The sequence below is a fragment of the Microcaecilia unicolor genome, chromosome 7 (genome assembly GCF_901765095.1).
Source record: "Microcaecilia unicolor chromosome 7, aMicUni1.1, whole genome shotgun sequence".
NCBI classification, from domain to species: Eukaryota; Metazoa; Chordata; class Amphibia; order Gymnophiona; family Siphonopidae; genus Microcaecilia; species Microcaecilia unicolor.
The window spans coordinates 20,018,468-20,043,570 of record NC_044037.1 but is presented as its reverse complement, the minus strand read 5'-3'; the positions used below and the strand labels follow the sequence as shown (position 1 = coordinate 20,043,570).

General features: G+C 48.8%; 1 protein-coding gene across 1 annotated transcript in view; it reads left to right on the top strand.

Annotated features, from left to right (window-relative positions):
• Positions 1-25,103, top strand: part of COL4A5 (collagen type IV alpha 5 chain) — a 377,606-nt gene that overhangs the window by 243,316 nt on the left and 109,187 nt on the right. The window contains 3 exon segments of the mRNA XM_030209194.1: positions 18,242-18,409; positions 21,830-21,919; positions 23,731-23,880. Of these exon segments, the coding sequence (XP_030065054.1) occupies positions 18,242-18,409; positions 21,830-21,919; positions 23,731-23,880 (408 nt within the window).

Here is a 25,103-nt window from a genome sequence, read left to right as displayed (position 1 = left end):
CTAGGCTATGTATTTTAGTGGACAGAATTGGGGTGTGCTTACTATTAAACAGAATAGAGGGATATTTTGAGTGAGGGGGTACAGTTTTGAAGCTTGTTTAGATCTGAAGGAACTGCACGACTGTAATAGTGTGTTCATGATATAATCTGTATTTTTAATTTAGATAGAACCAACTGTGTTTGCTAGAATATATATTTTCAGTTTGGTTCCCTGTTCTACAGGCCTGATTTAATAATACTTGACTCCTATTCTGTGCCTGTAAGAAAAAAAGCATTTTATGACTCAGGATCTAAATGAGGGTAATTTAGGGCCGTATTCACTACGCATTTTGCCATAGATGCAAAATGGGAGAAAATGTTAGCAGTATAGGAAGATGGAGCAGTACAAAAGTGCATTAGTACATTTCATGAAATGAATATCTTCATTCGTTCCACGGAAGTGTTTGTTTTTTTTTTCCTTCTTTGTTTTTTATTTTTTTGACCTACAGGAACTGTTCGTAACTTTGATGCAACAGAAGCTCATGATTAAACATTCAGTAGTGTTTTAGCCACTGAGCTAATAATTTGGACACAAGGATATAGGACCAAAATCAGCAGATTGTGCTGGCACTTAAGGGGTTAATCAGGAAGCCTAACGGATGCAAAATACACTAGAGTGGATGCGGGATAGAAATGCAGTTTATAGTAGATGATGCTGAAGAGTGTTGGGACTGCACAGTACTGGACGAGAATTCATATATGACCCGTTGAGCGAAAAGTAAAATCAGCGGAGTGTGCTGACACTTAGGGGTCCTTTTACTAAGGTGTGCTGAACAATGGCCTGCGGTAGTGTACGCACGTGTTTTGGGCGCACGTAGATCTATTTTTCAGCGCACCTGCAAAAAATGCCTATTTAAAAATTTTTGCCGAAAATGGACGTGCGGAAAAATAAAAATTGCCACGCGTCCATTTTGTGTCTGAGACCTTACCACCAGCCATTGGCTTCGCAGTAAGGTTTCACGTGTTAACCGGGCAGCAATGACCTACTTGCACCAAATGCCACTTGGCGGCACATAGCGGACATGCGCCAGAAAATAAAAAATTATTTTTTCGACTCTTTGTATCGACGCGCGTCAAAAATGAAATTACCGCAAGAGCCACGTGGTAGCTGGGTGGTAACTCCAAATTGGCCAGTGGTGCGCGAGGGGAGCGGCTGCTCCCCCAAACGGAGTTCTTCCGGCTCCGGTGCCTATTTTTTTCTTGTCGTGTTGCACTGAAAATGTGCACCGGCGGAAGTCCGCTCTCGCTCCCCCTTCGCTGTCAACCTGGCTCCGCTTCTGAAATCGGCGTGCGTCGGGCACGTGGACACTTACGCGGCTTAGTAAAAGGGCCCTTTAAAGGGTTAATCAGGAAGCCTAACGGAAGCGCAGTACAGTAGAGTGGATGCAGAGTAGAAATGCAGTTGATAGCGTGTTAGGACTGCACAGTACTGGAAGAGAATTCATATATGATCCATTGAGCGAAAAGGTACCGAAAGTGGGGTATGTGGCTTACTTATACCACAAGATAAAGGAATATCAACGGTATAGGCCGTGTTTCGCCCAACAGGGCTGCGTCAGGGGCTACACAATGTTCTTAAAATGTTGAGATGAAAAATGTATGGAAGTCTGAAATCATGAATCTTCCAAAATATAGTAAAAAAAACAGCATGAACCGAATGAATAATTCTAGAATTGTGAAGGTGCAGGACGGTATCCACGTCACTATCTTTTATGATTCATTCGGTTCATGCTGTTGTTTTTTTTTTTTACTATATTTTGGAAGATTCATGATTTCAGACTTCCGTACATTTTTCATCTCGACTTTTAAAGAATATTGTGTAACCCCTGACGCAGCCCTGTTGGGTGAAACACGGCCAGTGTCGGGCTGATTTGTTTATTTTCTTGTCATTTAATAAACTATTTTTTTGATTGATCTGCTTTTTTGTCTTTCCATCTTGGAGTTTTGCAGATCGTTTGCCTTGCTGTTTTCTTGGATATCAATGGCATAATCCTGCAAAATTTCAGCCTCAGACTGGACCTGTTATGAGGCCCTTTTAGTAAGCTACAGTGGCACCAGCGTGTGGCTACAGCGTGCTAAAAAGCTGTACCACAGGATGTGCTGCGGCATCCCACAGTAGTGTGATAGAGCACGCTAATCATACACTGAAAAATATTTTGTATTTTTCAGCGTGGGAGACGTGCCCAGAAGCGGAGAGTAGGCGTGCCTTGCGTTTAGCTAGAACTGGCACATTGCTGCGCACTGCCTGATTACCGCGGGAGTAACGAGGGAGCCCTTACCATCAAGTAAATAGGTGGCAGTAAGGGTCTCCCGCAGTAATGGCTGCACCCGTGGTCATTAATGGCAGATATAGCAAATGCGGCCATTTTACTGCCACGCTAAAAGTGACCACAGCGCATGATGGCTGCGCTGGCCACTTTTTAGCACAGCTTTGAAAAAGTACCCCTTTGTCTTTAAAAAATGAGAACCCTTTACTAATTAAAAAAAAAGTAATTAGCCCCTTCCTTTCTGAGCACACTACCAGAGCCCTCATCCACACTCTTATCACCTCTCGTTTAGACTATTGCAACTTGCTTCTCACAGGTCTCCCACTTAGCCATCTCTCTCCTCTTCAATCTGTTAGAAATTCTGCTGCACCACGACTAATATTCCGCCAGTGCCGTTATGCTCATATTAGCCCTCTCCTCAAGTCACTTCACTGGCTTCCTATCCGTTTCCGCATACAGTTCAAACTCCTCTTATTGACCTATAAGTGCATTCACACTGCAGCTCCTCAGTACCTCTCCACTCTCATCTCTCCCTACATTCCTCCCCAGGAACTCTGTTCACTGGGTAAATCTCTCTTATCTGCACCCTTCTCCTCCACTGCTAACTCCAGACTCCGTTCCTTTTACCTTGCTGCACCATATGCCTGGAATAGACTTCCTGAGCCGGTATGTCAAGCTCCATCTCTGGCCGTCTTCAAATCTAAGCTAAAAGCCCACCTTCTTGACGCTGCTTTTAACTCCTAACCCTTATTCACTTGTTCAGAACCCTTATTTTATCATCCTCGCTTTAATATTTTCTTATCTCTTGTTTGTCCTGTTTGTCTGGCCTAATTAGATTCTAAGCTCTATCGAGCAGGCACTGTGTCTTCATGTTCAAGTGTACAGTGCTACGTACGTCTAGTAGCGCTATAGAAATGATAAGTAGTAGTAGTAAATCACATACCCCACTTTAGATACCTGCACTTTTTAAGCTGCAGAACATGAAAAACATCAAAGTTGTGACTAAAATTGCACAGTCCCATTCTACAAACCCTATAGTACACAAAACTTTCAAAAATGAAAGCAGCCCTTGCAAAATTTTATAGCCTTTATCTCTGTTATTTGTAACCTCACTTTTGATACCTTTTCACTCAGAGGGTAGCATAGGATAAAGCAGTTTTTGTAGGAAATAAGACATTTTTCAAGTTGAATATTAACTTTAAGGACAAGCTTAGATTTTGTATTGTGAACTGCTTTGACGCTTTTAGTGTAAATACAGTATATCATATTAACAAATCAAAGCAGAGTAAAGAGAATTGCGGAAACGTACATCAGCTTGATTTGCAAAAGACTGATCCGAAACTTGCCTCGATATTGCAGCAAGTCCTGAATGAAATGAAGCACTATGATTTGACAGGCCTATTTTAACCTTAGTGAAGGTAAACTGTGCCTCGTGCGTTGTGGAATTCAGTGTACCGAGGGTCGCTGCAAACTTACGATAGGCAAATTCCAAAACTATGCAGAAAATCCTCCTCAGAGTCAGCTGTAGACAGTGTCAATGTCGGAGGGCTCTTCCTCTCTTTGACTATACTGCTAGGTATCATGAGTAGCTGGTGAATGTCCCTCCAAGCTCCTCCTGTCCGGATGTCTTCCCAAGGCAGAGAAGTAGGTGGTGTCAGATGTACAGAGGAGTACTCAGTACTGTAACAAACGGGTTAGGACACATGTAATTAATAGTTCACGATTTACTGGTGGTTGGGAGGCGGGGATAGTGCTGGGCAGACTTATACGGTCTGTGCCAGAGCCGGTGGTGGGAGGCAGGGATAGTGCTAGGCAGACTTATACGATCTGTGCCAGAGCCGGTGGTGGGAGGCAGGGATAGTGCTAGGCATACGGTCTGTGCCAGAGCCGGTGGTGGGAGACAGGGATAGTGCTAGGCAGACTTATACGGCCTGTGCCAGAGCCGGTGGTTGGGAGGCGGGGCTGGTGGTTGGGAGGCAGGGATAGTGCTGGGCAGACTTATACGGTCTGTGCCAGAGCCAATGGTGGGAGGCGGGGCTGGTGGTTGGGAGGCGGGGATAGTGCTGGGCAGACTTATACGGTCTGTGCCAGAGCCGGTGGTGGGAGGCGGGACTGGTGGTTGGGAGGCGGGGATAGTGCTGGGCAGACTTATACGGTCTGTGCCAGAGCCGGTGGTGGGAGGTGGGACTGGTAGTTGGGAGGTGAGGATAGTGCTGGGCAGACTTATACGGTCTGTGCCCTGAAAAAGACAGGTACAAATCAAGGTAAGGTATACACAAAAAATGGCACATGTGAGTTTATCTTGTTGGGCAGACTGGGTGGACCGTGCAGGTCTTTTTCTGCCATCATCTACAATGTTACTGTGTTACTTTTGATGCTTAAAGTTTTTGGTCAAATCTTGTAGCCATTAATTTAATAGTGCTGTCTGGCTAGTGATTTTGGCTAATTTTGAGACTGTTTGTTGAGAGGGTGGAGGGAAGCTGTTGTAGACAGAAGGTTTATAGCCCAAGAAAAACACAAATTGTTGTATACCTGCAGAGACTGACACTTGAGACAGATATCTGAGGTGCTGTTTATACCAAATATGTGTTAACACAACCACCGAACTTTTAGAAATGGTATGAGCATATGCTAAGTGCTGGGCCATGTGACAGTGTGCAGTAAGCTTTAACCCTTTAGTGTCCAATGTTCCCGTAATAAGCCATATGGGAACAGATTGATGGGAACGTTGGACACTAATAAAGGACCCCTTTGTTAGGGGTTACACTGTCTTTTTTTTTTTTTCTAAAAACAAAAATGTATCAAAATGCCTGATTTGCTGGGTTTGAACAAGCTTCTGTGCACTGGAATGGAATGAAATAGTCTTTTCCTTTACCGCAACTCTGCAGAGGACTGGATGATTACATTAATCGCATTGAAGGAGTTAATTGATTTTTCTTAATTAGAGCACCTCACTGCTCCCTGACTTGCAGCACAGATTGCCCTTTACAACGTTGAAATGATTTCACATCAGCCCACCTGCCTCTTACCATCATTGCATGAACATTTGGTTCTGAAGTGTTTGGCAGCTTCCACCAAAAATCTGGGAGATGACCCTGTACCACAAAACTGATTTTGAGCAATGATTACTCTAGTCTACCATCGTCAGTGCTGTGAACTTTGCCACTGAATGACCAGCGTCTGAGAGAGAGCGCACTGCTTACTAATGGCATGACGTGCTTAGCATGTATATAGCATAACCTAGCTCGGGACGTTCGACTAATCCTTGCTTGTCTGCGCGTTCTGCTTTGTCTCGCTTTCCTTAAAGCTCTGGTTGTAATATGCATGGTGCATCCAGTGTTTTGTAATCAATATGGATCATTTGCTTTTGCGATGTCTTGGAAACTGTGTTTCTGTTCTATAAAAAATGATTTCCTCCCCTCCCTCCCCCCAATATTCAAAACTATTTAACCGGCTACGAGCAGCTCCTTGCTGGTTAAATAGCGTTTAAGCACCTAACCACAGATATTCACTGGGAGATAACTGGTTATTTCCCACTGAATATCCCAGTTAAAGACTAGCTGCTTTCACCTGACATAACCATTTAGGCACAAATCGATTCCCCGTGCTGTTACAAAACAATGCCCTAAAAATAATGGCACAACAGCACAGGGAATTATCTTCCCAGTGATCATCGGTAATGACCTGCAAATTTAAGTGTGCCATTAGCGTTGATCATCCTGGGAAAGTGCGGGAGGATTGTGCCTGAATCCTCCCGCACTTGTTTGACAGGTACAGGCTGTCAAAAGCCCGGACCTGTCAAACACAGGGGCTGGAGGTCCGTGGGACCCCCCAGACCCCCTCCAAAAGCAAGGCCCTGGTAGTCTAGTGCCCCCAAGCTCCCACCCCTTCCCCAGGATGGTGACACAGGGGGCTGGAAGTCCAGTGGATCTCCAGCCCCCTAACCCCCCCACACCCAAAAAACCATACGTGGTGGTCAAAATGGGCTGCTGACCCAACACCCCCTCCCTGGTCATCTAGTGGCTAACCCCCTCTCCGTACCTCTGCATTGGAGGAGGGTGTAGCACTCCTTCCTCTTTCCAGTGCTGCTTTCAAAATGGCGGCATCCTGCCCTGCCCAGTGCATCCTAGGATGCACTGGCCGGGGCTTCCCTATAATATTGGGTTTTGCTTTTGGAGGGGGGTCTGGGGGTCCAATGGACCCCAGGACATGGTGGCAGCCTGGGCTGACAGTGACAGCCCGAGCTGCCTGACTCTGATAGGAGGATGGCGGTGGAAACAGAGCCTTAACCCTAACACCAGCTCTGAGTTGGCGTAGGTTTAAGGCGCTATTCCGCCCCTACATCAGAGCACTCTGGTCGTAGGGGTGGAATACAAGGAGAGCTCATTTAAATCTAATTTAAATGAGTTCTGCGCTATTGCCTTGCCCGGGCGCTGTTTGCCCAGTGATCATGGGGGAGCAGGTAAATGCGGGCTGTAGTCCGCTGATGGTGGCGTCTAGCGCTCGCATTTACCTTTGATCATCGGGGCCTTTGATTGCTAAAAGCTGCAAAGGACTCAAATACAAATCAACTCACGCATCCAGTTTTTCCTACACAGCTGATGTAGGAAAAACGTTGGATCTGTAGGGTCGTGTATGGTTTTCAAGTCTCTGGAACGCACTACCAAAAGACTTGAAACCATATATGACCATCTACACGTCAGAAAGACACCCAAGACCCACCTGTTTAAAAAGGCATACCCTACAGATACAACGTAAATGCCTGATCTCTGTGACACAACGCAAAAGTTCGTAATGGCCATCAACGAACTCTCCCGTTGAACGATTCCTCCATGTGGTCCTACCACATGAACCCTACCCTATCACAACCTCACCTTGTCTTTGTATACACCGGAGTCTGCAACTGCTCTCCGGCACTATGTAAGCCACATTGAACCTACAAAGAGGTGGGAAAATGTGGGGTACAAACGTAACAAATACATAAAAAATAAAGAAATAAAAAGTTAACCAGTTAGCGCTGAATACCGGCTTAGCCTGTTAACTTTTTAGCGGCCAAAATAAACCCGGACATTCGATGCCAGTCGCCAGATACAACCTGGCATTGAATGTCCAGGTTTAAAGCCAGCAGTGGACAGCAAACGCACTGCTTGCCGCTGACTAAATATTGAGCCCGATATGTCCAAAATTAATAGCGTCGTAGACCATGTGCCCCAAATTAAAATCAAGAAAGGACTTTTGTTTCTCCATTTGGTTCAAAATCTTCCCTGTGTACCGAACGCTGCTTTATTCCAAGTAATGGAAACAGTGTTGTAAAAGTTGATATTTGAGTACTGAATCTTTATTACATTTGTGGTTATGGGGGCGGGGGAGGGGGTTAAATTCTCTCCGCATTATTCGCTATATTCTACAGCAGGCCTTGTCCCAAGTTCAGGCTCCAAGGGCTGCAAACAGGCTAGATTTTCAGGCTGAAGATGCATGAGAGATTTGCATATCACAGAGGTAGTGGGCAGGGGCGTAGCTACGTAGGGCCACGGGGGCATGGGCCCCCACAGATTACGCCGTGGCCCCCTCTACATTTGATCGCCGCCCGCTCCCCGCCACCGCATCAGGTACCTTGTTTGCTGGCGGGAGTCCCCAAACCCCGCCAGCCGAAGAGTCTTCTTCAGCGCCAGTTGACTCCGGCGCCTTCGTTGTGTGATCATCTGTTTGATGCCTTACGCCCCTCACCGTGCATGTAGCCCCGTGCAGGATGTAAGGCGTCAGAAACAGATGATCACACAATGAAGGCGCCGGAGTCAACTGGCGCTGAAGAAGACTCTTCGGATGGCGGGGATTGGGGACCCCCGCCAGCAAACAAGGTACCTGATGTGGCAGCGGGGGGGCTGCAGTTGCAGCGGCAGGGGGGTCCAAAGTGGCGGTGGGGGGAGGCAGCTAAACAGTGCCCCCCACCTCAGACTCTGGCCCCCCCCTCCCGCCGACGTCTGGCTACGCCCCTGACTAGTGAGTATGTAGATCTCTCTCCATTCATTAAGGATATCCTGAAACCTGGCACGATGGAGACCCTCAAGGACAGTTCTGTGGTATGATTGAACACTCACATGTTCAGATGCTTTCGGTATTACATTTATATGCTCAATCTTACCCATTCAGGATGGGGTGTACTTCATACCACACTGGTATCTCATGGGCAAGAATGAGGAGGGCAGAATCCCTGCAATTTGAAGCACCAGCACTACTTGACTGAACATACATAAAAATATCCTTTTTTTAATTTTTCTGCAACTGTTTCACGTTTCGTTTATTTTTGATAATACCGCGCCATAAGAACGCACTGTTCCTAAACCTTTAGGAATGTCTTTTTCACTCATAACAAGAGCCACGGAATACATCTAAAACCCAGTTTTACCCAGTTAGGGCTAGATTCTATATAGGGCTATTCTATAAGCTGCACTTAAACTTAGACGCGGTTTATAGAACAGTGCTCACGCCTGGGAATCGCACCTAACTTAAGGTGTGGGCCATTTGCGGCAACCAAACATGGTGCAAATGTACGCACCTACATAAGGCACGCATCCCTGTATAATAACACACGTTAATTTTAGGAACGCTCCTGTTACGCCCATGACCCTCCCATTTAAGTAACACATACCACGTAAAATGAGTTTATCGTTGGGCAGACTGGATGGGCCATACATTTACTATGTTTTACATTCACAAAACCCACAGTTATACCCAGTGCTTTTTTTGTAGAAAAAAAGGTGCCGGTACTCATTATGGGCGGGGTCACCACATATGGCTCCACCCCTGATAGCCACACCCACATTAACCACACCCCCTATACCAGCCATGGCGCATATAAACAGACATCATTGAAAATATTACAGTACTATAGGAGACAAAAATAACATGATTTTTTTCATTATAAATAATCTCTGTAAGCTCTTACAGCTCCAGTATACCCAGTGCAAAATAAGACAGCCAATGTAAATTCTCAAATTGGACATATTACAAACACTAAAATGAAAATAAAATTTTTTTTCTACCTTTGTTGTCTGGTGACTGTTTTTCTTTCCATATTGGTCCCAGTCTGTGATTCTCCTTTCCTTTGTTTTCGCTTAACTCTTCTGTGCCATTTGTCATTTTTGTCTCCTTTTTCTTTGCTTTCTTCAATATTTTTCAGGCTCTCTCTCTGTCCAGATTTAATTCATTCTTACTATCCATTCTTTAATTTCCTTCATCTACCTGTGGCTTTTCATCTTTTCCTCACCCTTGTTCTCCCCATGCCCCTTCCTCTTATTCTCCAGTCTTTCTCTATTCCCTTTTCCATCCAGCAGCTCTGCTTTCTCTCCCCATCCTTCCAGTGTCTCCCCTATTTCTTTCTGCATTCTTCCATCCAGCGTCTTCCCTCTTTCTCTCCCTATCCTTCCGTTTTCCCTCTCTCTCTCCCCATCCTTCCATCTGTTTTTCCCTCTCTCTCTCTCCCCAATCCTTCCCTCTGTTGGTTTCCCTCTTTCTCTCACTCCCCAATCCTTCCCTCTGTTGGTTTCCCTCTTTCTCTCTCTCCCCAATCCTTCCCTCTGTTGGTTTCCCTCTTTCTCTCTCTCCCCAATCCTTCCCTCTGTTGTTTTCCCTCTTTCTCTCACTCCCCAATCCTTCCCTCTGTTGGTTTCCCTCTTTCTCTCTCTCCCCAATCCTTCCCTCTGTTGGTTTCCCTCTTTCTCTCTCTCCCCAATCCTTCCCTCTGTTGTTTTCCCTCTTTCTCTCTCTCCCCATCCTTCCATCTGTTTTCCCCTCTCTCCCCAATCCTTCCATCTGTTTTTCTCCTCTCTCCCCAATCCTTCCCTCTGTTGGTTTCCCTCTTTCTCTCTCTCCCCAATCCTCCCCTCTGTTGGTTTCCCTCTCTCTCTCTCTCTCTCTCCCCAATCCTCCCCTCTGTTGGTTTCCCTCTCTCTCTCTCTCTCTCCCCAATCCTTCCCTCTGTTGGTTTCCCTCTCTCTCTCCCCAATCCTTCCCTCTGTTGGTTTCCCTCTCTCTCTCTCTCTCTCTCTCCCCAATCCTTCCCTCTGTTGGTTTCCCTCTTTCTCTCACTCCCCAATCCTTCCCTCTGTTGGTTTCCCTCTTTCTCTCTCTCCCCAATCCTTCCCTCTGTTGGTTTCCCTCTTTCTCTCTCTCCCCAATCCTTCCCTCTGTTGGTTTCCCTCTTTCTCTCTCTCCCCATCCTTCCATCTGTTTTCCCCTCTCTCCCCAATCCTTCCATCTGTTTTTCTCCTCTCTCCCCAATCCTTCCCTCTGTTGGTTTCCCTCTTTCTCTCTCTCCCCAATCCTTCCCTCTGTTGGTTTCCCTCTCTCTCTCTCTCTCCCCCCCAATCCTTCCCTCTGTTGGTTTCCCTCTCTCTCTCTCTCTCTCTCCCCAATCCTTCCCTCTGTTGGTTCCCTCTTTCTCTCTCTCCCCCAATCCTTCCCTCTGTTGGATTCCCTCTCTCTCTCTCTCTCCCCCCCAATCCTTCCCTCTGTTGGTTTCCCTCTCTCTCTCTCTCTCTCTCTCTCCCCAATCCTTCCCTCTGTTGGTTTCCCTCTTTCTCTCTCTCCCCAATCCTTCCCTCTGTTGTTTTCCCTCTTTCTCTCTCTCCCCATCCTTCCATCTGTTTTCCCCTCTCTCCCCAATCCTTCCATCTGTTTTTCTCCTCTCTCCCCAATCCTTCCCTCTGTTGGTTTCCCTCTTTCTCTCTCTCCCCAATCCTTCCCTCTGTTGGTTTCCCTCTCTCTCTCTCTCCCCAATCCTTCCCTCTGTTGGTTTCCCTCTTTCTCTCTCTCCCCATCCTTCCATCTGTTGGTTTCCCTCTTTCTCTCTCTCCCCAATCCTTCCCTCTGTTGGTTTCCCTCTTTCTCTCTCTCCCCAATCCTTCCCTCTGTTGGTTTCCCTCTTTCTCTCTCTCCCCAATCCTTCCATCTGTTTTTCTCCTCTCTCCCCAATCCTTCCCTCTGTTGGTTTCCCTCTTTCTCTCTCTCCCCAATCCTTCCCTCTGTTGGTTTCCCTCTCCCTGCCAAGTTTGGCGCGAACGGCGCGAAGTCACGACGCACACGGCACCAGCCCCTATTTCCGGCCGCTGCTGCTTCTCCTGTTGAGCAGCAGCGGCCGCTACACAAAGAAAAAGAAGATTAAAAAAAAAAAACTTCAAACCTGGCTGAAACGCGGCACCCCGGCACTGTAGACAGCCATTTGGCATTGGCTGTTGCCCCGCAGCCGCTCCTCCTCTTGCCTCTACGTCACTGCCCCTGGAGGAAGACCCCGGAGGAGCGCAGTGATGTAGAGGCAAGAGGAGGAGCGGCTGCGGGGCAACAGCCAATGCCTAATGGCTGTCTACAGTGCCGGGATGCCGCATTTCAGCCAGGTTTGAAGTTTTTTTTTTTTAATATTCTTTTTCTTTGTGTAGCGGCCGCTGCTGCTCAACAGGAGAAGCAGCAGCGGCCGGAAATGGGGGCTGGCACTGCGTCCGTCACGGGGCGGGGGGAGCAAAAAAAAAAAGGTCCCGGTACGCCGTACCGTTGCGTACCGGCACAAAAAAAGCACTGGTTATACCACTCAGATACCTGACATAACCGTGGACACATGTAACTGACAGTATTCTATCATTAACATGTATAAGTGGGAGCCCCCCTCCCCATGTATACCCCCTCCCCTTGCATTTACACAAGGGGTAATTATTCCGCAGTCGGCATTAGCCCCAAATATTCAATGCCAGGCCACGACCTACCAAACTTCCGGAAATCACTGAAGGCTATCTTGTTCAAAAAGGCATACCCTAACGATCCGACTTAAATGCCTGAATCCTGCAACACAACGGTACTAATACTCGAACTGGACATAACTTAACGCTTCCTCCTGTCTAGTCCCTTATGTGTCTGTCACACATGCACCTTATTATACCATAATATCACTCTGAATTTGTCATACCAGAAGGCGATCGCCTCACGGTACTATGTAAGCCACATTGAGCCTGCAAATAGCTGGGAAAATGTGGGATACAAATGCAACAAATAAAAATAAATAAATGTTACTATGTTATTTCCACACCATCTTTTTCAGATTGTGCACATGTGCCAGTTCAATCTAATTAGTGCCAATAATTGCTTATTAAAAAGCCAACTATTGGCACTAATTAGCTTGTTGTTCAATTTGGGCATTCATCCAAATAGAATTAGGGGGTTAGTGAGCTAGGCAAAATATACCGCCCTATACACATATGAAGGTATATGCAGGGGGCAATGCTAAGCCTACTTTTCTACCTGTATAAGGGAGGCATTTCTGGGGCAGAACTGCAGAGGTGTAGCTAGTAGGGTCGCCAGGGGAGCGGCCGCTCCCCCTGATGGACTTCCGACACTGGCGCCTGTTTTTGACGTGATCTGTCACGTTTAAATTAAGTGCCATCAGCAGTTTGCTCTCGCTCCCCCCTCGCCCTCAACCAGGGCTACGCTTCTGCAGAACTGCACACCTAATTTGCAAAATCCAGAGAAGGCGTGAATGATGCACGTGCGCCTGCTGTCAGTGGTTGCTTGTATAAGCATTGATTTTAAAAAGGGAGAGTATTTGTGTGCTGGTCTTTTCTACAGTCGCCACGTTTTAGACGTGTGAAGGGTGATTCTGTAAGTGGACACCCCTTTCACCCATAAATGTATAGAACACTCGTCCAGAGCTAACCGGATATATTCCAGGGGCGTAGCCAGACACCCAATTTTTGGTGGGCCTGGGCCCGATGGGTGGGCAGAAGAATCCCGCCCCATTCCACAAGTGATTTGGTGTCTCCCTCTCTCGCCTGCCATCAGGGCCGCCGAGAGACTGGGCCAGGCCCGGGACAAGGCCGCCCCCGGGGCCCCCCCACCCGAGGTCGCCGGGCCCACCCGCCACCGGGCCCTCTCTCCACCCCCGGGCCCTCTGTACTGACCTTAAGCGCCTCACCTTCGAAAGCGCGGCAAGCAGCGGCAGACCACTCCTTCCTTCCGTGTCCCGCCCTCAGGGAAGTTACATCAGGTGAGGGCGGGACACGGAAGGAAGGAGTGGTCTGCCGCTGCTTGCTGCACTTTCGAAGGTGAGGCGCTTAAGTTCAATGCTAGGGAGCGACGGAGGGCGGGCGGGCCAGACTGCGGCGGTGGCGCCGGGCCCCTCCCCGGAGGCCCGGGCCCAGGGAATTTTGTCCCCCCCTCTCGGCGGCCCTGCCTGCCATATGGTCTCTCAAACGTCCCCCCTGTCCCGCATACCTTTTAAATAGCAGATTTTCACTGGCAGCAAACAGCAACTATTACACACTGCTCATGTTGGTCCCACAGCCTTCCCACTGAAGCAACTTCCTATTTCCACATAGGCAGGAATACGTCAGAGGGAAGGCTGTGGGGCCGGTGCAAGCAGTATGTATCAGCCGCTGCTTGCTACAGGCGAAGATCTGCTATTTACAAGGTATGCAAGAGGAACAGTTGTTGGGAGTTTTCAGCTGGTGGGGCATGATAGGTGTGCTGCTATTGGATGGGTCTGAACCCAAAGTGGGTGGGCCTGGGCCCACCCTTGGCTACGCCACTGATATATTCAAAAACTCTTAAGCAGATCGTGCCTGCTGAATAGACCTGGTTAGTGCCTAAGACCAAACTGGCTAGTTTGTGGGTGGTCCGTGGGGGGGGGAGGGAGTCAACACTTAACCAGTTGAGTCAACCACATAAATATTACCGCATAAAACACAGTCCTATCTTTATCCGATTTAACTTACCCACTTAAGTGCTGAATATTGCACTTAACCGGATAAATTTTATCCGGCCACTTAAACCCGGATATTCAATGCCGGTGTCTGGTCGTGGCCCGACATTGAATATTTGGGGATAATGCCAACTGCGGAATAATTACCACTTGTGTAAATGCAAGGGGAGGGGTATACATGGGGGGGGGGGGGCTCCCACTTATACATGTTAATTATAGAATACTGTCAGTTACACGTGTCCACAGTTATGTCAGGTATCTGAGTGGTATAACTGTGGGTTTCGTGAATGTAAAACACGCTGATACCGATTGCACTAGTGTTATCTAACGGAGTCTGGGTTCCCAATAGCCTCTGGGTTCTGTAGAAAGGACAGTGAGTTGTGCATGTTAAATTGGGCACGTGCCCAATTTATGCACGCACCTTAATTGAGTAACGAGCCAGTCAGTGATAATGATTGGCCGATAACAACCAATTATAGCAGCAGTAATTGACAATAATTGGAATTCACGTGCACTTCTTTTGAGGCGTATTAAAAAAAAAAAAAGTGCGTGTAAATTCTAGCTGAAAACAGGGTGCGGCAATGAGAGAAGTGTGTATGAGTTGGGGGGGGGGGGATTCTCAAATTTACACACATGGTTGTAGAATTCAGGGGAACATGTGTACATTTAGGCAGGGGTATTTACACCAGGTTTTCAGTGGTGCAAATGGACCGTGCCTAAATATAGGCATGTTCCCCGGCCCTATGTGCTTGCTAGTCTACAAACTGCTTTAGGCATGGTTTATAGAATAGCTTCTAAGCGCTTTTATTTTTTTGGACGAGTCTATAATTTAGATGCCATTAACAGAACCTGGCCCAAGGCTCTTCCCATGTTAGCACCAAGGCCTCTAATGGAGATGCCCAGTTGTAGAATTGCCCCTCCCCCTCCATACCGGCCACATCCATTTACGCAAATGGTTCTAAATTCGCCTACTTACGATGGTTTTGTGGCTCAAGCTGCAATTTTTCTCCTGTCCCGCAGTCCCTGTACCTCAGGTGTTCTGAAGCTGTACATACTGTGGAGGATTTGGATAAGGTCTGAAAATTAGGGGGGGGGAGGGGGGGTTCAGATGCCATTCAATTTATAAGACTTGTGAAAGAAAGACACACCCTAAAGGGGATTCAATGGTGCAGCGTTCGGGCAGGTGCTGATCTCAAGTATTCAGTAAGAAACGGCACCAATATTCCTTTACTTAACTGGATTTGTTAGGAGACTAATTAATAAGCGGAAAATTCATTCAAGTACTGCTGCTTTTGAGCATTGCTTCTCTTTGTGTACCATGTTGTGGTGGTGAAATTCTTGTTCTCTAACCTTTTTTTGTCTGCTTACTTTTGTTTTCTAACCCAATGTCGCCCTGGCGCCTTTATTTACCGCTCATAACTGCTTGGTGTCTACTTCGCGATGAGCCTTAAACCTGCTGATCTTTGGCCCTCAGGTCAACCAGGTACTGTGGTCGCTCCGCCAGAGCTTTGTCTACTGCAAAATCTAGAACCATGAATACATTGAGCAAGAAGAGGGGAATCTCTTGTGAGTTCATGACCGGCTGGAGGCGAGCTGAAGGCAAAAGCCTACAGAAAGAATCCCATTGGCTGAGATGATTTCCCGTTCACGCTGGCCAAGCTTGTTTCTCAGCTTCTCTGTCCCCCCATTCCATTTAGCTAAACAGCATTAACAGGTGGAGTACGTAGCTTGGCATATTGGCCTTAAGAGGCAGTGCGTTTGGGCTGGCTCCATGGCTCTGCTGAGCTGGAAGTCGGGTACTGCTACGAAGGCAGCTCCTGCGGGCATAGGGTGTTTAAAAACATGTCCAACTTTGCCATTTTTGTAGAGGTATCCAGTTATTTAACACTGCCCGTCTGTGGTATTCAGCCACTGTTCTTTTCTCCTTTATATGGTCACTTAACTGAAATAGTCCTGACATGGACTGTAGATGCTGTTTTAGTATTAACAGGGGTCTGGTACCAGAATGTGGTATACCACTTATCAGCTAGGCTTCCTCCTGAACTAGGTCACTGGAGTTTTGTCAGCTTCTGCTCTGTTCTGACCCTGATCTCAGGGGTTTATAGCAGGGGCGTAGGCAGACCTGCCATTTTGGGTGGGCCCAGAGTTAACCTGGGTGGGCCCTTCCCACCACCTACCCTTACCCCTGTACATACGTACAATATAGTTTGTTTGTTTTTTAACGACCCAGCGTCTGCCCATTTCTCTCTGAACCTCCTCCCCCTGGTTCCACCTCAGAGCTGTTGCCCATCGCAATTCCTATAGGCAACCTACGCCAGCTCTGCAGGCTTCTTCTACCACGTCCCCAGCAAAGAAACAAGAAGTGACATCATTGAGGGCAGGACATGACAGAGAGAGAATCCTGCAGGGCTGGCACGGGATGCCTATAGGAATTGCTGCCGGCTGTATCTCAGGTAGACCAGAAGGGGGGGGGGGGTTCTAGAGAGAGACGGGCAGATGCCAGGCCACGAGTGGAGAAGAGGGAAAGAGAGTAGTGAGGCCTCATGGACTGCTGACTGGGTGGGCCTGAGGCAAGAATGGGTGGGCCTGTGCCCACCCAGGCCCACCCTTAGCTACGCCACTAGGTCTTATGTCAGAGGAAGTGGGACCAGCAGACACTCAGCATGTGCTGCTGCCTGTCTGCGCCATTCAGGGAGGTCTGGATAGAGGATTAAAAACTAAAATCTCTCTTTCCTGTCCCGAAGCAGAGTGAGGTGGCCATCATCTCGCCCTGCCTAATGAGAGAACCGCCCCTCTCTGTTTATGGGAATAAAACGATTTGAAGCATATTTCCCTTTACTGGGTGGCATTAACTAGATTTTGCTTTAGGGGAGATGTAAAATTCAGAAAGATGATGCATGAATCCGTTAAATTAAATTCTCCTCCCAGCATTTCAGTGCAGGGGCCACAGCTGGTCATTTATTGATACCGCAAACCTAACGTAAAAAGAACCAAAAGCCAGTGATGGTTTCATTAGCCACATGGGCCATTTCCAGCCAGAAATACCGCTAGGCTGTAAGAGCCCAATCTGAGGAGTCCTCTGAGCATGGCAGTACGTTTCCCGTCCTGGCGTGCTGTGTGTTTTGTTTTTTTGTTTCCTGTTGAATGCAGTTACCATCTCTGCACAGGTTTCCACGTCGCGTACATACAATAAAGAGATTCTTACTGTTACATTTGAAAGAAACAAATGATTAATGTTACAATAGAGAACAAATGTAGCTACAGTGCCATCTAGCTGTCTGGAAGGCTGATTGCAAAGACACTCTATTGAATAGTATTGTTAATCTCTGGAAGGCTGCCAGGAGGGAAGTTCCTCACTTCCTCCTCTGGATCCACTCAGTATTAAAAAAAAAAATACAAAAAACACAGGATGCCTGCCCTGCTGGCACAGGTAGAAAATGTTAAGCTGAAAGGTTTTTTAGACTTCTCAAATGCCAGTTTAAGCACATGTCCAATGCCCTTCTTTTGCCCTTTTTTGAGAGGAGCTGAAGCCCAGCAGTTTCCAGTCATAGCTAGTCTCTTCTGGGTCTCTTAACATCACGAGCCTTTTATTTACAGCTAAACAGGTTTCTTCCCCCTCCGGCTCATAGGGCAGCCCCTAGCCAGGGCCCTGGACCCCTCTGAAACACAGTACGAGTCTGGCTGCTAAGTCTCAGCAGTGAGCGATGGGACTGGGGTTGTGAACGCTGAACCTGCATCACCTCCAGCTGTGTGGCAGCATGTAACATTTCCACTGGGCCCCCCCCCCCCAGGCCGGTCCCGTCCATATTCACCCTTAAGCAGAAAGGTGATGCATTAGGAGCAAGGTAGTGAGGGCAGCTGGCCTTGCTGAGTTCAAAGGGGGTCTGGACAGATTCCTGAAGGAAAAGTCCGTTGATAGTTATTAAATTTTGGGGGTTTTCCCAGGTTCTTGGGGCCTGGGTTGGCCGCTGTCGGAGACAGAGTGCTGGGCTTGATGGACCTTTGGTCTTTTCCCAGCGTGGCGGTGCTTATGTGCTTCACTGCCAAAAGTGGTTTTGGACCTCAGGCAATAACGCTAGACAGGCAGACAGCTTACATATAGCAGTTATCAAAAAATTCCACTGTGTTGGAAACATTTCTGTGGTTCTTTCCCATTTGGGGCAGTGCCTAATTCATATTCTGCTACAATTTAGGAATACATGGGGTTCCAGGAACAAAAGGTGACCCTGGTCCTCCAGGGTTTGATGTTCCAGGTCCTCCAGGTGATGCGGGAAGACCAGGATTTCCCGGAGAGCGTGGATTTTCAGGCCCCCCTGGTCCTCCAGGGCAACCAGGAAGAGACGGATCCCCCGGATTCCCAGGTGCGTTATGTATCAGCTGACAGCAAACTGGTCAATATCTTATTTTAGATTTTTTTTTTCTCTTTGTGAAGAGTGTGGATGATCATTAAGAACACGATACAGATATCTAGCTGATATAGTATTTTTCACCGTTCCTTCTTGTACTTTTAAGGTGGGGGAAGTTTAGTTTCCTGAACTAAAGTAATAACCTCCCTCTTCTCACGTGTCAGTTATATATAATCTTTGCGTCAGTGTTATAGAATGCCAAGTGCATGTAATGTCGTATAAAGGTTTCTCTTTTTTTAAAATGTTTATATCTTTTAGATTGTGGCAGTGGCGTACTAAGGGGGGGGGCGGTCCACCCTGGGTGCACGCCGCTGGGGGGGGGGGGGTGCCGCGCGTCTGTCGGCAACGCTCGTTCTCTGCTCCCTCTGGCCCTGGAAGGGGTTATTTCCTGTAACGGGACAGAGGGAGCAGGGAACGAGCGTTGCTGACAGACGCGTGCCACCCCAGCAGGTAAAGATGCACCGGGGGGGTGTCGTTTTGCTGGGGGGAGCTGCCCCTTTCACGTCCCACCCCTACCACGCCCTCACCTCCCCCCTGTCATCTCCCCTCCCCTCCCCCTGCTATCCCTGGTGGTCTAGAGGTACCTCTTCGTCTTCGGGGCAGGAAAGAGCCCCCTCTTTCCTGCCCGGAGCTGCTAGCTGCCTTGCATCCTGTCCTGTGGTGAGTCCGGCTCTCGGCGTTTCAAAATGGCCGCTGAGAGTTGAAGTCTCGCGAGGCTGCTTCAACTCTCGGCGGCCATTTTGAAATGCCGAGAGCCGGACTCACCACAGGACAGGATGCAGGGCAGCTAGCAGCTCCGGGCTGGAAAGAGGGGGCTCTTTCCTGCCCCGAAGACAAAGAGGTACCTCTAGACCACCAGGGATAGCAGAGTAAGGGGAGGGGGGATAGTCCCGCCCCCGCCCCCAAGTTTGTGTCCATCGTTTCGCCGGGGGGGGGAGGGGGTCGCGCTGCACCCGGGGGGGGGGGGCGCATCGGCGATCCGCCCCGGGTGTCAGCCCCCCTATGAACGCCACTGGATTGTGGATATCATCTTCAAGGCTTTTGGTTATCCAGTCAATATTCAGCCACATTGGGCTTTCTTTTTAAAACACTGGCCATGGCGCTTAAATTAAACACAATATGCCACTGCTGAGACACAGAGTTGTACTGAGGTTTCAAGTAGAGTGGCAAATGCCACCCATAGCTGCTGAGAGGAGGGGTGAGGGGGCAAAATTCCCTGGGCTCGGGCCTCCGGGGGGGCCCGGCAAAGGGGTCTCTCCCTCTCTCTCCTGCTCCTGACGGGACTCAGGTGATCGCGTCCCGACAGGAGCAAGAGAGAGAACGCCGGCGCTGGCCCCCCCTTGCATTGCCCCGCCTGGCAGCTGCTGGTCCCTCAGGCCGCCCATGTTCAGTTTTGAGACTGAGCACGTGCAACCTGAGGAAAGCAGCTGCAGGGGCAGGCAATGTCGGGCAGAGGGAGGAGCCACGCTGCCTGCAGCTGGCGGGACCAGCCAAGGTACTTCGGGCAGGAGGGACGAGGGCGGCGGCAATGACGATTTTGGGGAGGGGGCAGTGGTGGTAGCAGTGGCGTTCCTAGGGGAGCTGACAGCCAGGGCAGATCGCCGATGCACCCCCCCCCCCGGCGAAAGAACCCCCCCCCCCCCGGGTGCACGCCGATGGGAGGGGGTGCCGCGTGCCTGCCGGCTCTTCGTTTTCATGCTCCCTCTGCCCCGGAACAGGAAGTAACCTGTTCCGGGGCAAAGGGAGCATGAAAACGAAGAGCCGACAGGCGCGCGGCACCCCCCCCCCCCCCCCCCCCCGCGGCGTGCACCCGGGACGGACCGCCTCCACCGCCCCCCCCCCCCCCCCTTGGTACGTCACTGGGTGGTAGTGATGACAGTTCTGCCCCGGGCCTGGCGGCGGCGGCCCTGATGCCGCCGCTGTAAGGATAGCAATAATATTCAACCTGCTATCCAGATAGAGTTAGGACAACAAATCTTTTTTCCTACTTTTATCTTAAAAGTTATCCATTATAGCTGGTTGAATATGTTGCTGCTCTCTCCTCCGCTCACTGTTGAGGTGATGCTGAAGCGGTCCGGAAGGATATTCAGCTGCACCAGGGGCAAAGCCGGCAGTCCATTTGGGAGGGTCCCCAAAGGTGGATTGAGAGAGCTAGGTGTTCTCTCCCTCCCCATCGCCACAGCGGCAGCCACATTAAAGCATACATTTGCTGGCAGGGATGCCGAGCCCCGCCAGCCGAAGAGGTCTCCTGCACGAGTCCCACCTGTGCTGAGCATGCGTGAGAGAGCTGGTATCAGCAGCTGAAGCTAGCCTGACGACTTAAGTTCTGCTCAGATAGCACAAGTGGGACTCAGGCAGGAGACCTCTTTGGCTGGTGGGGCTTGGCATCTCCGTCAGCCATTAAAGCAGAGGAACCCGAGCCAAAGGTGAGGGACCCAGGCCCCTGAGGCCACTACCCCCCCTCCCCGTGGCAACGCCACTCAGCAGAAATATCCGGAAAACAGCAGCCGTTATCAGTGTGTTTACTTTGGAATATTTGGCCCTACGAGTGTTTTTATTCCTATGCGGTCTTTGGGTGTGACTGGTCCATAAAACCACTTCTGCTCCTTCTTTTCCAATTTTCTTAAAAGAAAGTGAGGTTGTATTGCTTTTTATTTTTCTGGGGAGAGGTCAGGAAGTATTTTTTCACGGCGCGAGTAGTGGATGCTTGGAATGACCTCCCGCGGGAGGTGTGTGGAAATGAAAACGGTAACGGAATTCAAATATGCGTGGGATAAACATAAAGGAATCCTGTTCAGAAGGAATGGATCCTAAGGAGCTTAGACGAGATTGGGTGGCAGAGCCAGTGGCGGGAGGCGGGGGTGGTGCTGGGCAGACTTATACGGTCTGTGCCAGAGCTGGTGGCGGGAGGCGGGGCTGGTGGTTGGGAGGCGGGGATAGTGCTGGGCAGACTTATACCGTTTTCATCTCCACCACCTCCCGCGGGAGGGCATTCCAAGTATCCACCTCTCTCTCCGTGAAAAAATACTTCCTGACATTCTTCTTGAGTCTGCCCCCCTTCAATCTCAATTCGTGCCCTCTATGAATATGCATGAAACAGATTTGCCTACAGTGGAAGTAGCAGGCAGACAAAACTCTCTCAGGCTTATTCATTAGGGGTATCCTGAAAACCTGACCTGTTGGTGGCCCTCGAGGACTAATCATGAAAACAGAGGCATTAAGCAATTGACCTAACTAAAAATAGAATAGTAACGTGAAAATGAGAATTCAGTATGTAGATTAGACTATTTACTACGTTAACGTAAACTCAAAAAAAAACCCTAATAATAATTGATTTTCAATGATGAAGTGATTGTAATTGTTCAATGCTTTTAGGTGCCAAAGGTGAAATGGGTGTGATGGGGCCCCTGGGTCCCCCAGGCCCTTCTGGAGTTCCTGGCAGTTCTGGCTTTCCTGGTCCGAAAGGTAATTTCTTTGTTTTTTTTGGTTGAGGGAAGGTGCTGGCTACAAAATTGCTTGCAGCTTTGTTTTAATTATGTTATATCAGGTTATTAAGTAGCTTTCTATTTTGGACTAGTGTTAAAGTAAACAGTATGTTCATGGGAAACAAAACATATTGGTACACGTGGATAGGGACCTATGATGCATGCACAGTTTCCCTGCATTCTGCTGCAGAATAAGGTTGGTTGGAGTTATGTATCAGATGCCTCTAAGATCAGGGCAGAGCAGGCAATCAAAAGGAAGCAAACCACGGAGAGCTGGTCTGATCTCTGGCGTCACTCTCGCTCTGAGAATGCTAAAGACACAGTGATCTTAGTGCTGCCATCTGCCTTGTTATCTAGAGTTGGGTGTAAGGAGATTCACTTCCTTTCTGTTTCCTACAGATGGCGCTGTAGTTGGGTGTTTTTCTTCTGTCTCAGGGGTGGACTGACTGGGCAACCGGGCAGTGTCTGAGGGCCCATCGGCTTGTTCTAAAGGCAGACAAAACCGTGGCCTGCTGGTTTACCAGTCATGCCCCTGCACCCACTACTCCTCTGTCCTTTCTGGGTCCTTCTCTCTCCTGTCAGTTCTTTCTGTTATTTAGGTGTTACACTTGACTCGCAGCTATCCTTTGGTCCACAAATAGCTTCTACGCTAAATTCTGGCTTTTTTGACTTTGACAGGTGCTCTGCATTAGGTTGTTCTTTAATCATCACACTTTTCATGATCTTGTATTAGCGTTGCTTATTACTAAGTTAGACTATTGTAACGTTATTTCCACAGGATCCACTCGGTCTTCTCTCAAAAAACTTTGGTCATTGCAAAACACTGCCATCTGTCTTATATGCCATGCCAAGAAATTTGATGAAGTATCACCCCTCCCTAAAGATCACCACTGGCTTCCTATTTCTTTTAGAATTCAGTCTAAGCTCCTTCTCCTGGTCTTCAAGACATTTCGCCTCGGCTTACCTCCCTACCTAGCATCCCTTACCGTACCCCACAGTCCTGTCCATATCCTGCGATCCCTAAATGACCATAGGATGGTCTTATCCAAGCCAAGACAGGCCCAACACCAGCATAGCCAAAACTGAGCTTTTTTTTTAAATTTGTTGCACCTGCTCTTTGGAATAAACCTCAGATAACACTGCCCGATTCAAGTCAGCAATCAAAACCAGGCCTTCAGTGGTGCCACTTGAAGTGGATTCGCGACCACCTTTCTTTCCTGATCTCCTTTCCAACCCTCCCCCTCCCCCACACCAGGGGCATAGCCAGACAACAGATTTTGGGTGGGTCTAGGCAAGAATTGGGTGGGCACTAAGTGTTCTCCCCCCCCCCCCCCTCCCAAAAAAAAAAATAAATCTCAGCTGGTGGGAAAACGCTTCTTTCCACCTTGGCAGCAGGAATGCACTGAAAACTGAGCATGCGCAGGTGCCGATGTTGTGGAGAGTAGCGTTTTTATTACCATCAGGGGGAAATCTTCAGCTGGCGGAGCTTGGGATTCCCACCAGTTACCACTAAACATGTGCTACTGTTGGGTGGGCCCTGGCCCACCCAAGCCCACCTGTGGCTACGCCACTTCCCCACACCTAATGTACTTGCCCCACCCCTCCCTTTACCTGTTCTCCCTTTTTCCTTCTGGGCATGAGTGTTTACTTTCCTAGCCATTTCTCTGATAGTTCCCTTCATCTCCCTCCTTTTTATTGATGTGTTAAACCGTTCAGTTAGGCTCGTCAGTTGTAGCGGTATATCAAATCTTAATAAAGTGCCGTGTTTTATTTGCTTTGTGAATATTTTAGGTACCGATGGCTTGCCTGGTCAGCCTGGCCTGCCTGGTGCTGGTGGCCTGAAAGGCGCTAAAGGTGAACCTGGCATACAGGGATTTCCGGGAACCGTTGATCCAGGAATGCTGGGGTCGAAGGGAGAAAAAGGAGAACCCGGCAAACCAGGTGAGCTGACCTGTCTGGCTTTGCAAGAACTTTTTATTTTCCCACAAAGGATTGACTAACAATTGGGTCTTTTGATTCTAGGAGTTTATAAATTGCGAGATAGATACTCAGAGGGGTTTAACCGGGCAGGAGAGGCCTGCTGGCTGCCAAACTTCAGCAGCAGTTAACTGGGTAGTTCCACTGAATTTCACCACTAATCAACCATTCCTTAACCAGTTAGGTTAGGGGTGGTCCAGGGCTGGAGTTTGGGTGGAGCTGCAGTCAGGGCCGTGCCGACACGGTAAGCGAGGTAAGCATGGCAGGAGGGCGCCATCCTCTGGGGGGCGCCCCGCCGCACCATGCTTACCTCGCCCTCTTCTCCCCAGATCCTTGTCCTTTTTTTTTTTGTTTGTTTAAATTTACCTCTCCGGCGCGTGGCAGCGTAGCGTTAATGAGGAGGCGGCGCTCCCCCGCCCCGACGTGTCAGTCTCTTCCCTTCGCTCGGTTCCGCCTTCTTCTGATGTCAGAAATGATGTCAGAAGAAGGCGGGACACTGAGCGAAGGGAAGAGACTGACACGACAGGGCGGGGGAGCGCCGCCTCCTCACTAACGCTTCGCTGCCACGCGCCGGAGAGGTAAATTTAAACAAAAAAAAAAAAGGATCTGGGGAGAAGAGGGCGGATAGTATAGCGATCATTTTCGGGGGGGGGGGGGCGCCGGCGGGGCCAACTGCAGGGGGGCGCCGGAGACCCTAGGCACGGCCCTGGCTGCAGTTTAGCTGGTTAGCAGCGATATACGGTCCACTAACCAGCTAAGTAAGCACACAAAGTTTAGGAGTCCCAGTTTTATGTTCCGAGTTAACTGGGTACCATTTAACTTGTGATTCAGCAGACATTCCCAGATATTCAGTGCCAGGAGCTGCATGTGTCCTGGCATTGAACATTCAGAATTAATTCAGCCCGCGGCAGTGAGCGGCTTGCAAGCTGCTTACCGCCACAAGCGGAATATTAACCCCTGCAAATTTAGCTGTTCATTTTCAGGGATTAGGGTGAGTGCTAAGTCTATGTCGATTGACATTCTCACATTGCAAAAGTAAATTGGAGGAACAATTTTAGGCAGATTCTATCTAACATGACCTTATTGAAAAGGTGAGATTGGTATATTCCCTCTCAGCTCCCCCTCCCCCGCCCCTTTATTCATGCCTCTGGATTTATTCTCACATGCATCCCCTGTGGTGTAAGTTT